Source organism: Anolis sagrei, chromosome X (assembly GCF_037176765.1).
Source record: "Anolis sagrei isolate rAnoSag1 chromosome X, rAnoSag1.mat, whole genome shotgun sequence".
In the NCBI taxonomy this organism is placed as follows: domain Eukaryota; kingdom Metazoa; phylum Chordata; class Lepidosauria; order Squamata; family Dactyloidae; genus Anolis; species Anolis sagrei.
Window position 1 is genome coordinate 48,637,634 of NC_090034.1, and position 13,701 is coordinate 48,651,334.

The 13,701-nt window shown below is 44.7% G+C and overlaps 1 protein-coding gene and 1 non-coding gene across 3 annotated transcripts in view; both read right to left on the bottom strand.

The window, feature by feature from the left end:
• Nucleotides 1–625: 625 nt before the first annotated feature.
• AP1B1 (adaptor related protein complex 1 subunit beta 1) overlaps nucleotides 626–13,701 on the bottom strand; it is a 31,507-nt gene continuing 18,431 nt past the window's right edge. Inside the window, exons 12-22 of one of the 2 annotated variants that reach the window (XM_060785287.2) lie at nucleotides 11,887–11,985; nucleotides 10,258–10,517; nucleotides 9,961–10,162; nucleotides 8,964–8,984; nucleotides 7,732–7,872; nucleotides 7,474–7,619; nucleotides 6,762–6,891; nucleotides 6,300–6,384; nucleotides 3,645–3,731; nucleotides 2,401–2,555; nucleotides 626–1,040 (exon numbers count right to left, since the gene is read on the bottom strand). In XM_060785287.2, coding sequence (XP_060641270.1) covers nucleotides 966–1,040; nucleotides 2,401–2,555; nucleotides 3,645–3,731; nucleotides 6,300–6,384; nucleotides 6,762–6,891; nucleotides 7,474–7,619; nucleotides 7,732–7,872; nucleotides 8,964–8,984; nucleotides 9,961–10,162; nucleotides 10,258–10,517; nucleotides 11,887–11,985 — 1,401 coding nt within the window. In that variant the 3' untranslated portion in view covers nucleotides 626–965. The remainder of the gene's footprint in view (nucleotides 1,041–2,400; nucleotides 2,556–3,644; nucleotides 3,732–6,299; nucleotides 6,385–6,761; nucleotides 6,892–7,473; nucleotides 7,620–7,731; nucleotides 7,873–8,963; nucleotides 8,985–9,960; nucleotides 10,163–10,257; nucleotides 10,518–11,886; nucleotides 11,986–13,701) is intronic. The other variant, XM_060785288.2, reaches the window with a different exon arrangement.
• LOC132782233 (small nucleolar RNA SNORD125) lies at nucleotides 7,348–7,445 on the bottom strand. The gene has a single exon (XR_009632066.2). It is a non-coding gene; the product is annotated as a small nucleolar RNA SNORD125 (small nucleolar RNA).

Here is a 13,701-nt window from a genome sequence, read left to right on the forward strand (position 1 = left end):
TACATTGACAATTTTCAGAATTATATATATATATATATATATATATATATATATGCCTGAATGATGTCTATGTATTCTCACACACACACTTCTTAGTAAAGTAAAGGTTCAAGGTTTCCCCTTGACATTAAGTCTCGTTGTGTCCGACTCTGGGGGTTGGTGCTCATTTCCATTTCTAAGTCGAAGAGCCGGTGTTGTCCATTGACACCTTCAAGGTCATGTGGCCGTCATGACTGCATGGAGCACTGTTACCTTCCTGCCGGAGCGGTTCCTATTTATGTACTCACATTTGCATGTTTTTGGATTACTAGGTTGGCAGAAGCTGGGGCTAACAGCGGGAGCTCGCCCTGTCCTGCAGCTTCGACCTGCCAACCTTCCAGTCAGCAAGTTCTGCAGCTTAGCGGTTCAACCCACTGCAGCCCCATTTCTTAGTACATATATTTGAGATATATATATACACACACACACACACACTGAGAAACTGGGATATTGTGTGCGTATGTGTACACATTAGTTATGTATACACAGATATATATACACTATAAATAGAGATATAAATCTCCCCTCCCTTAAAAGAGACATGAATATTGCTAGGTTTTGGGCAATTAAACACAAGCAACGGGAATTGAGTTGTTCGTTTATTCAGTCAGGAAAAGAGCAAAATGGTGCTGACGGGGGAGGACGGGACCCCCTTCCACGATTTAAAGGGGGTCACATGGATTGTATAAAGCAGAACTGGCAGATGGGATACACTACACAGCGGGACCATTTCCAAGATAGCCGCTGACTGACCTCTGACCCTAACCCTCCAAAATGGCCGCCAGTTGGATACCTTTCACGGAGGAAAAACGACGGTCTGCATCCCACCCCCCTTCGCCACTGTTTTGGGGGGGGATGGGGAAAAGGGATGGGGCAACAGAAAGGACAGGAAGTTGGGGGGTCCTTGCAACCGTGGCTCGTGGCCTTCAGTTCTTGAGGATGGTTTCATAGGCCTGGAAAACGTGCTGCGCAACTTCGGGGGCCCGGCATTTGAGGGAAAGCTGGAGAAGAGCAAGACAAGAGCAGAAAAGGCCTTTATTAATGTGGCGGCCTTGTTTCATAGGATCTCTGAAACACCCTTGTCCTAACAGATGCCTAATTTTGGAATTACGGGAAACCTTTACACAATCATATCCATTTATGGAATCTTACTGTTTTTAGCACTGGAAGCCCTAAATAGTCCTTCTCTCCTCCTCCCGCCCAAAACCTGCATTCAAGAAACTCACCTTTCTCCACTCGGAAATGTCCCTTCGTGGTTGCTTCCCTGAACAGTTCCTCATTTCAAAATCCCAATTAAACACTTATTTCCCCAAAGGAATTTCAGTCTAAGACTCTTCCCTATCATATATTTATTGCTTTATATCACATTGAGTAGAACATATATAATATACAATCTGGATGATGGCCCTTGGGGTCCCTAGCAACTCTTATCGTTCTAGTCCGAAGCTAAACCTAACTGGGGTGCATGTGTGTGTACTTGCTTGAAGTACCATATGATCATATAACTTCCTTTGGTGACTATTGTACAGTTGGAAGGGGACCCCAAAGGTCATCCAGACCATCTCCAGAATTGGGTGGAAGGCTTTCTGCTCATCCAAAGACATTGTCCTCATTGATCTATGGGGCGTGGGCCTCCAATTCAGCCCAAAGTGTCCTGTGACCTCCATAGCCCCTCATTCTTCCAAAATTGATCTAATGAATTTGGGAGGGGGCTTAAATCTTACCCAAAGCACAATGTCAGGGGTCCTCAAACTAAGGCCTGGGGGCCGGATACGGTCTTTTACCCGGCCCTCACTCAGGGTCAACCTAAGTCTGAAACGACTTGAAAGCACACAACAACAACAACAACAATCCTATCTCATCAGCCAAAAGAAGGCCCACACTTCCAACTGAAATACTAATAAGTTTATATTTGTTAAAGTTGTTCTTCATTTTAATTATTGTATTGTTTTTAAGTGGTTTTGCACCACAAATAAGATATGTGCAATGTGCATAGGAATTCATTCATATTTTTTTTCAAATTATAATCTGGCCCTCCAACAATTTGAGGGACTGTGACCTGGCCCTCTGTTTAAAACGTTTGAGGACCCCTGCACAATGTGATCCTGTAACATCCTTTGGTGACTGTTGTACAGTTGGAAGGGGACCCCCAGAGGCCATCCAGACCATCTTCTGGTTGGGTTGAAGGCCCCTGGCTCCTCCAAAGTCCCACTGATCTAGTGAATTGGGGGGGGGGGGCTTTAATCTTGCCCAAGGTACCTTGTGATCCCATATAACTCCCTTTGGCAACTATTCTACAGTTGGAATGGGCCCCCCAGAAGCCATCCAGACCATCTCCTGTGGGTACGCCCTCCCTCCTACCGTGAGGCTAGGGTTCCCTGGCTGGATCCGGAGCTCGGCCAGGACCCAGATGCCGTTGGTGAGCTTGAGCGACTGGTAGAGCATGTCCTGGCCCTCCACGTTCCTCTTGGCGATCGTGAAGATGTTGCTGCCCTGGAGCTTGGTGCTCACCGCGTCTACAGAGGGAGAGAGAAAGGGAGCCACAATTGGAGGACCTGGAAACGCCACAGCCTCTCTAGGCATCTTTGGCCTTTTGGTGTGATTCTATGGCAGTTTTTCACCAAAGCTGCACCGGATGACCTTGGGATGTTGGAGAAGACAGGCTTCTCAAGCACTTCTAGGACCTCCAGCCAATTCTATGGTATCCTTCCACTGATGGTTATCATACTGGAAAACCTACAAATGCTACTGTGTCCTGTCTTGGCATCAACCATGTCCAGGGTCATTCTAAAAGTTGCAGCAGAGGACCTAGAAATGTTAAGGTATTTTCAGCGTGATTCTATGGGATCCTTCTGCTGGATCTTGACCAGAATGTTGTATCAGAAGGCCATGGAATGCCAGCGTCCTCTCTAGGCATTTTCCTCTAGTGTGACTTTATAGTATGCTTCCGCTGGAACCTGATCATAGCCATGCATTGGAAGGCCTAGAAATGCTAGAGAAGCATTGTGAGTCTCAGCAGGATTCTGTGGACAGACTTTGACCACCTAGAAATACCAGTGTCCCCTCTAGGCATTTCCTAGGTCCTCCAGTGTGACCCTATGGAACATTTCCACCAGACACTGCAGTCAAGGGTCTAGAAATGCTTCTCTAGCACAACTGGATGATAGACTTTACTTTATCATAAAGTTGGCAGTAAAGTCATGTAGGGCAACCTCTCTAGGCATTTCCTAGGTCCTCCACTGTGGTATGCTTCCACTGGATCTTGACCATAAAGTTGCACTGGAGGATTTAAGGAGGCAGTGCTAGGTCCTCCAGTAGGAATCGGTGGTGGGCTCCCATCAGACGTTGGCCATAGAGTTCAATTGAAGGAACTAGAAATGTCATGGTGTCCTCTCTAGGCACTTTCTAGGTCCTCAAATGTGACTCTATGATACATCTCATCCAGAAGTTGCAATAGAGGATCTAGAAATGTTAGATCGTTCTAGATCCTTCACTGTGAGTTGATGGTCATTCATCACAGCATCACATGGAGAACTGAGAAGCGTTCTAGGTCCTCCCAGCACCATGACAATAGAGTTTATCTCAAAATAAGTTTGCTTACTCACCTGCGCTGAGGGAGCAGTCCTTGATCTGGAATTGTGCCTCGTTCTCGTTGGGGATGTCCTTCCAGGTGGCCAGAAACATCTGCCGCTCTGCAGTGGGGAGAAAAGGAAGATGGGAGTTCAACTGAGGAATTCTGGGAGTTGAAGTTCCCAAAGCTAGCTATTACAAGGGTTAGAAGGACGTCATCTACCTGTCCTCTTATTTGCATTATATTTTATATATAGAATAATATTTTTATTTATATTACTCTACAGTATATAATATATTCTTCTATTTATATAATTCAAATATATAGTTATATTATTGTATTGTATTATTCTATTTTAATTTATTATATATTATTATATATTATATAATATCAAATAATATAATACAATAATATAACTTTGTATAAAATATATAAATAAAAATATATATAAAGTATTATTTTATATTTATTATATTATATGTATATCATATATAATTATATAATTTATATAATTTACATAAAATAATGTAATTCAATAGAATAATATAACTATAAAATATTAGATAAAAATATATACAATATACTTATATATATAGATATATAATATATAATAAATATAAAATAATAGAATAGAATATTAGAGTATATTACAATAGAATAATATAATAATGTATAAAATATTATTTTTATATATATATATATATATATATATATCAATAATATAGAATAATAGACCAATATAAAAATATTATATATATTTTCTGTCTCATATACAGTGAAAAATGTGCATGTGTGTATGTATGTGGCGGAGGTGTCCACTTATACAAACAATCCCCGGCCTCCACAAACAGGCTATAGTGCCAAGTGCTGAGAAGCCTCCAAAGGCAGTCCATCTACTAACATTGCAGGTTACAGCGAGTGCCATGAACATGTAGTTCATACTTTGCCAATGTCCTCCCCAAACACCACTCAAGGAATGCTTTCATTCAGGGACTAAACTTTAGGTGTTTCCGCCAACATAGGCAGGCACCCCAGGGTTCCTTTCTCTCTCCATTGCTGTGGAATTTGCATGACCCCCACCCACTCTTCTCCCTTAACTCTTTCCTATGGCACACAAAACAAAGAGAGGAATTGATCAGCAACCGAACAAACTGGAGGGGTTTGGGGGACTGACCCAATAGGATGGAAGTTGTAGTTCACCCTACATCAAGGCAGAGCACTGTGACCCCCTTTGATTATGGACCTGGACCATATTTGCCACGCAGAACCCCCATGACCAGGACTGGAGGAAGTTGACCTTGATTTATAGACATTGTCATTCACCTACATCCAGCGAGCACTGTGAACCCAACCAACGATGGATCTGGACCAAACTTGCCACGGATGATGGGACTTGCAGTACCTTCACTCACTTCCAGAGACCACTGTGACCCTCCCGTATGACGGACCTGAGGTGTTTGTCGGGGGGGGGGGGATTGGGACAACCCATCCAAGTGGGAGTTGTAGTTCACCCTGCAACCAGAGCACTTTGAACCCCACTAATGATGGATCTGGACCAAACATAGCACACAGAACCCTGGTGACCAACAGAACATACTGGAAGTCTTTGGGGGAAGACTAACCCACCCATGTGTGAGTTGCCGTTCACCCTGCACCCAGAGAGCATTCTGAATCCCCCAATGGTGGATCTGGAACACACATAGCACACAGAACCCTAATGGCCAACAGAACATATTGGAGGGGTTGCGAGGGTGAGGGCGGTAATGACCCATCCATGTGGGAGTTGTAATTCACTCTGCATTCAGAGCACTCTGAACCCCATCATAAACTGATCTGGACCAAACTTGGCTCACAGATCCAACTGTGAATACAGACGGAGTTTGGGGGTGATTGCCCTGGGATTCTGTGAGTTGTAGTTCACCTGCATCCAGAGAAACCGTGACCCCCACCAACAATGAACCAGGACCAAACTTGCCATAGAGATAACTTGCCTCATGACAACTGAACAAACAGCAGGGGTTTGTGGGAATTGACCTTAATTTTGAGGGTTCACCTGCATCCAGAGAGCACTGAACCCAGCCAACGTCAGATCTGGACCAAACTTAGCATGCAGACCCAACATGACCAACTGTAAATACTGGCAGGGTTTAGAGGTGACTGCCTTTGGCATATAGGAGTTGTAGTTCACCCTTATCCAGAGAGCACTGAACCCAGCCAACTACAGATCTGGACCATACTTGACACACAGATCCAACATGGACAGCTGATCATACAGGCCTAGTTTGGGGAGGATTGACCCACAATTCTGAAAATTGTAGTTCACCCACATTGTTATGTATTTTCTAATGGGAGCACTCATAAAAAACAAAATCAAAGACTGGCTTTTTCTATTAAATGGTGTTACTAATTAACTAAATGATATTACCTAACACCCCGAAACAAATAATGCCTTTTTCAAATAACCTGGGCACTGCCGGGTACCCAAGCTAGTAGAATATAACATAATACATAATAGTAAGATAGGTAGATGATGTCCTTCTATCTACGAAAGTCTTAAGTCTGTATGTCTGTATGCTCCAACATGGAGACCAAACTGGGCCCACAGGACCCTTAATGACCCACCTTACCATAATGAACAATTCACTATATCTTAATTTGTGAAACAAAGCATTTTTCAGAGCTCGCCTACCCATTTTCCCATCTTCCACGAAGAGGATGTGCAAGGGGTAGAGGGTGCTGAAGTAGAAGACGTCAATGTTGTTCTTCACCGCCACCTGAAAGGGGAAATAACCACAATCCATGGAGGGTTGGAGGCAGACTCAACTCCACATAGGACCATTTCCCTTGTAACTGAAGGAATCCAAGATTAATTTACTGATCTTGGAAGACAATCCTACTTGGACAACGAGGGATCACCTAAATAAAGTAAGTGACTGAAGGAATTTTCAGATACAGCTTAGAAACACTCAATTTTTGGATGACTACACTTCCCATGATCCTTCCATTACAGGAGTCTAATCCATGGAGGTGGACTCATGACATATGGGAACTTGTCTCATTTCCTTTGCAACTCCATGGGTCTTTGGATCGCCATAATAGGGGGGGCTTAGAAATGCTCATTTTCAAGGACTACACATCCCATCATCCTCACCTGGAGATTGTTCAAGGGGTCCATCTTCATGACGGAGCCGACAGTGTTGAGAGGGAGGGAGAGCTCCACGCTCTGGTTGGGTGCCAGCGGAGCATGGACCTGGAGCGGGGCAGCAGGGGCCAGGCCAAAACTGCAGGGGGTAGAGAGGAAGGGGGATCAGAGCCGGAGAAAAGAGAAAACAGGCCTTTTCACAGATGTGTTAAAGAAGGCTTTATTCTCAGAACTGTGTGAAAGTAATCATCCTTCTCAGAGCTGACGAAAGAAAGCCTCCTTCTCAGAGCTGGAGAAGGGAGAAAGGCCTCCTTAGAGCTGGAGAAGAGAGAAAGTATGCCTTGTTAGAGCTGGAGAAAAGAAAATGTGAGACCTTCTTAGAGCTGGAGAAAGTAGGCCTCCTTCTTAGAACTGGAAAGGGAGAAAGTAGGCCTTCTCAGAGCTGAAGAGGGGGGAAAGTAGGCCTTAGAGCTGGAGAAGAGAGAAAGTAGGTCTTTTCACAGATATGTTAAAGTAGGCCTTCTCAGAGCTGGAGAAGAGAGAAAGAAGGCCTCCTTAGAGTTGGAGAAGAGAAAAAGAAGCCTTTCTCAGAAATAGCCAACAAGCCTCTTCAGTCAACTTCTTAGAGGGTTCAATCATCATTAAACCATCTTATTCAGGAGACTAAAGTCATCACAAGAGGCCATCTTGTTACAAAACCATATATCTCCATAGAATGTACCTGTTGCGGTTGAACTGGATGGCAAAGTCGGACATGACTTGCAGGGCCTTGTTGGAGAGCACCAGGTCCATGGAGAGGGCCCCCACTTGACGGCTGAAGGTCCCCGAAATTTCCAGCCCCTTGGCCTTCACTGCCGGGAGCCAGACCTACGGTGAAATATTGGGGGGAGGGGGGGGTCAGTCCTAAAAAGGGAAGGAAGAGGCCCTCCAATACCCATCTAGAGGGATGCACACCTCTACGGTTCTGCAACTTACTCACCGTTTTGGGGGCCACGTAAGACCCGGACAGGGTCCCCACGCCACCAGCCAGGTCAAAGAGGTCCCCCAGCCCACCTCCGAGGGGGGCCCCCAGGTTGGAGGGCATGACAGCGCTGGGGGCGGTGAAGCTGGGCCCCCCCATCTGTGGACGAGGCGAGAAAGATGATATTATTACAAGACCAAATAGGAAAGCAAGGCAAGGAGGGGCATCTACGGGACGGGACGGTTTCCGGGTCACGGCACACACTGACTGCCCCACAGACTGAGAGAAAAGGCAATGAGAGCAGCAACAAGGACACACACTGAGGGTGTGACACAGAACAAGACATAGGCCTCGGGTACTTTCAGACTGGCCCTCAACCAATTCTGTAAGGAAGACTATTGCGAGAGAAGGACAGAAGTCCTACTTTCTCCCTTCTGCACCTCTGAAAAGTTCTACTTTTTCCCCCCTTCAGATTTAGGAAGCCATTCTTTCCCCCTTCTCCACCTCCGAGAAGTCCTACTTCAACACAGCTCTTAAAAGTCCTACTTTTCCCCTTTTCCAGCTCTGAGAAATCCTGCTTTCTCCCTTCTCCAGCTCTGAGGTCTACTTTAAACCAACTCTTGAGAATGAGGCCTTCTTTCTCCTTGCTCCAGCTGTAAGAGGGGGGGGGGTACTTTATCACAGCTCCATGAAGTCCTATTTTCTCTCTTCTCCAGCTCTGATAAGTTCTACTTTTTTCCCTTCTACAGCTTCAAGAAGGCCTTTTTTTCTACCCTCTCCAGCTCTGAGAAGGACTACTTTAACACAAATCTGAGAAGAATATCTAATTTCTCCCTTCCCCAGCTCTGAGAGGGCCTATTTTAACACAACCCTGAGAAGGAGGCCTACTTTCTCCCATCTCCAGCTCTGAGAAACCCTACTTTCTCCCTTCTACAGCTCTGAGAAGGCCTTTTTCCCCACTTCTCCATCTCTGAGAGGGATTCCTTTAACACAACCCTGAGAAGGAGACCTACTTTCTCCCTTCTCCAGCTCTGAGAAACCCTACTTTCTCACTTCTCCAGCTCTAAGGCCACCTTTCACACAGCTCTGAGAAGAAAGCTTGCTCACAAAACCAAACAGAGAGGAAGATGGATGACTGTCGCATTCCCCCAAACTGAAGGGAGGGCCCTAAGGGAGTGGGGGATTGTGGGAGGGGGCTCTGCGAAGGGCAAGGGACAACACCGAAAGCAAGAAAGAGGGCCAAACCGTACCCCTTCGGCTTCGTCCCCCATCTCCAAGCAGAAAGCAGGCAGCAGAGGGAGGAGGAGAAGAGCCAGCCACATGCAGCAAAAGAAAGAAGAGAGAGGAGCAGGAAAGGGATCAAAAGAAAAAGGGGGAGACGAACAGGAAAGGAGGGATGGAAAAGAGAGAGAGAGAGTTAGTGACACAGATAAGATGCTGCAGAGGTACAATTACAGAGGTCTCCCACCTCTGGAAGAAAGTATGAAAGAATTAAGTATAAATAAAAATTGACATCAGCTATGATAGTTATTATTACAACAACAACAAGAGGCAGGCAATACATTACATATTAATTGTTATTATTATTATATTGCAACAAGGAGAGGTGGGTATTATTATTGTTAAAACACAAACGGGTGGACAATACATTTATTGTGATTACTACGACTACAATAAGGGAGAGGTGAGTAATAAAATGTTATGATTAATAATATGACAAATGAATTATTGATCTTGTTCTTATTGTACTTTTTATTATCATTGCAAAGTGATATGGGTAATAAATTTAAAAAATTAGTATTATTATTATCATTGCAATAAGGAGAGGTGGCTAATAAATAAAATAGCATTATTATTATTGCAAAAAGGAGAGGTGGAAATGAATACATTATTATTATTACTATTATTATTAGAACAAGGAGAGGTGGGAAATAAATAATAATAATAATAACAATTTATTTAATAATAATTATTATTATTATTATTATTGCAACAATGAGAGATGGGAAATGAATAAATAAATTATTATTTACATTAATAATAATAATTTATTTACTTATTTCCTATCTCTCCTTGTTGCAATAATAATAATAATAATAATAATAATAATAATAATTTATTTCCCACCTCTTCTTGTGATGATGATGATGTAGTATTTATTACCTGCCCCTCCTTGTTCAAATAATAGTAATAATAGTAATACAACTTGAACAAAACCAAACCCGGAATGGTTGAAGCAAGGCCTACCAGGCTATCCAGGCCCCCGCCCAGGAGGTCCACGCCCCCCATGGGCACTGAGGAAGTGGCCCCGGGGGCCCCGCTCACTGGGGGCCCCAGGTCAAGGTTCAGGAGGTCACCCAGGAGATCGCCTTGGGTGGGGATGACGGCCGGCTGCTCGGCCGGAGCTCCCCCGGATGGGGCCAGGTCGGGGCTCTCCGCACTTTCACTCCTGGAAGAGAGAGAGAGAGAGAGAGATGAGGCAGGTGGGAGGGGAAGGAACAGTGAGGGCGGTCATGTTGGGTTGGAGAGGAAGGGGCGACTCACGAGCCAGTGCGTGGGGGGAGGCTCCTGTGGAGGGCACCGCGGCTGCCTTCCACGAAGGCGCTGGGGGGCTTGTGGTAGACGGAGGCCAGGGTCCCAATGTAGCAGATGAGTTCATCCAGCAGCGTGGGCTCGATCAGATCTGTCTCCTCCGAAATAAGCGGCTTCTCTGCCAGCACCACCTCCTTGGCTGCCACCGGGTCCGTGGACAGCAGCCGCCAGTAGATGTAACCCCGGTCCCGCAGGTCTGGGTTGTCAGAGTCCTGGGGGGGCAGCAGGAAGTCACGTGTCCAGGGCGACAGGAGGAACGGGTCACATGACCAAACAAGGGTCACAGGACCAGGGTCTCATGACAAACAGGGGTCATGGGAACAGAGTGATGGTAGGAACAGGGATCATGTGACCAAGGTTATGGGAGAAATGGGGGTCACAGGACCAAGGTGACAGGAGGAACGGGGGTCACAGGACCAGGGTCTTGTGAGAAACAGCGGTCACAGGACCAAGGTTACGGGAGGAATGTTGATCATGTGACCAAAGTTGTGGGGTCACATGTCTGTAGGGTCACATGACCATCGAAAGGGCAGGAGGGAGGGGAAGCACACTATCTTCGTGAGGGATACCACCATTGAATGGCTTCCTCTCACTCGCTAGGCCCTCCAGTGAAACTATATGGACAGAACACCATATAAGAGACCATTTTCCCTCATTAGCATATACCTGGAAATTATGGATAACAGGCCCCATATCACAGGACTCGTACTGATATGGGTCCCACAGAAATGAGGTCTTATTGAATATGGGAGAACTGTGGAAATTGGTCTTAGCTCATCATCTTTATTATATTACAAAATAATAATAATGATAATAATAAATGGGGAAATAATAATAATAATAATAATAATAATAATAATAATGTGGGGAAAATGTGGATAGGGGTCTATTATTATTATTATTATTATTATTATTATTATTATTATTGCGTAATATATGGGAAAAATGTCTAGGAGCCCCACACCATCATCATTATAATAATGATAATGATTATGATAATAACAATAACAACAACAATAATATATGAGGAACCTGTGGATCAGAGTCCCATGTCTCCAAGTCTTAATATTTAGGGGGAAACTGCAGATATAGAGGTTCCTCATTTCGAAGGTCTTACTAAATACAGGTAAACTGAGCTCATGGGTTCCACATTCAAGGGATCTTATTGAATATATGGGGGACCAGAAAGCCATGTTTGTTCATATAATACCATGATGGCGAACCTATGACACCTGTGTCAGCACTGACATGCGTAGCCATTTTCAATGACACGCGACCGCATACACAAAAGAATGGGGCCACATCCTGAGAAGGACATTTCATCCTCAGCTCCTGCACCAGCATTTTTCTATAACGCTGAGATATATGACATTATAGAAAAAAGCAGGTAAGTTAAATAATTAGCTTTTCTGGCTAATACAATTATATATTACAATAATATATTTTTGTTATACTGTTTTTTTTCTCGAAGTGACACCCCACTTGAGTTATGCTCAGTTTTCTGGCATGTTTTGACACACCAAGATCAAAAGGTTGCCCATAACTGATATAATACATTACATTCATAAAGGGGGACCATACCTGCGTGGCCAGGCTGAGGACCTGCTGGACCAACTCCTGGGTCTCAGTGGGCTTCTTCAGGAAGAGCTTGACGATGGCGGTCAGCAGCTGCAGCTGGACCTGTGATGGGGAGAGAAGGACAGACAGGATGATCCCCCTCCAAAGGATGAGAGGGAGCCTGGTCTCGTGAAAAATGGGGGTCAACCATGGTAACAGGAGGGAAGGGGGTCATAGGACCAGGGCTACAGAAGGAGCGGGGGGGGGGGGTGTCAAGTGACCACGGTTATGGGAGGTACGGGGGGGGGGGTCACATGACCATGGTAACAAGAGGAACTTGGGTCGTGGGACCTGGGTTACGGCAGGAATAAATAATAATGTAAAAAAAAAAATCTACCCTGCCACCATCTCCCCGAAGAGACTCAGGGCAGCTAACAAAATACAGTGAAGTGCCGCATACAGACAGACAATACATAAATCTAACACAATAAAATCAAAGAGTTACAATCACACACATACATAATTACAATGTAAAAATTTAAATTCATAAATTGCAGTCGTAGCTGCAGTCGTAGCTGCCCAGTGCTAACGTGACGCCAACAGTAAGTCCTTGGACCAATCCTAAAAAACCTACGTAAGATCAAAGGCTTGTTTTAAAAGCCATGTTTTTGAACTGGAATTGAAGGCTTGAAGGGAGGGGGGTAGCCTCATCTCTCTAGGGAGGGCATTCCACAGCCGGGGCACCACCACCAAGAAGGCCCTCTCTTTCATCCCCACCAAACATATTTGAGACAGTGGTGGGACTGAGAGAAGGGTCTCCCCAGCAGATCTCAATGCTTGCGCCGGTTCATAGAAGGTCTCGAAGATAGGTTAGATATGAAGTGTATAGGGGTTTATAGGTAATCACCTGCACGTTGAATTGGACCCAGAAACTCGTTGGGAGCCAGTGGAGCTACTTTAGTAGGGGGATGGTATGCTCTCTAAAGCTCACCCCGGTTAGTAATCTGGCTGCCAACCTTCACACTAACTACAGTTTCCGAGTCATCTTCAAAGGCAGCCCCACGTAGCTACACTAATAATCTGGGAAGCCACTCTCCTCATCACATTAGTTTGACTTCAAGTGTAGGATAGAGCATTCTTTGCGTATTTTAAGCATGGGAACCAGCATTCTTTTAAAACGTTAGATGAGGCACGAGAACTCTATTTTTTGAAATCATCTGGATGTTTGGTCATTTCTGTAATGTGATGACATTAGTTGCTCCCAGGTTGACAATGAAACGTTTCACCAATTTGTGGGAGGAGCCAAAAGTACCCTTGTTAGGGAAAGGATTACCTTTTGCTCACCGAGTTTTTACTTTGCCAGAATAATTTCTTTCTAAAAAATAGCCTTCCATATTCTTCCCTTCCTTCCTTGATATGTCTCTTTGCCTTGTGTTGCATGGGAAAGCTGGGAGGGAAGGAGGAGGATGATGATGATGATGCCATGTCTCCATGCTGTTTAGTCCTGGGAGTCATAGTTTCCAAGGTCCATACATTGGTGCATTTATAGTATGGAATGAATGCTCTTGCAGTCCACTATAAATGCCATGGCTCCATGCGATGGAGTCCTCCTGGAAGTTAGTTTCCCAAGGTTCATACCCTTCTCTTGGTGCATTTACAGTATGGAATGATTGCCCTTTCACCCCACTTTAAATGCCATCGCTCCATGCAATGGAGTCCTCCTGAAAGTTATCATTTCCCAAGGACCATAACCTTCTGGGTGCATCCACAATGGAAAATAAATCCAGTTGAGATCAATTTTTCATAACCTTCTGTTCTCCGTAACCGTCTCTTGGTGCA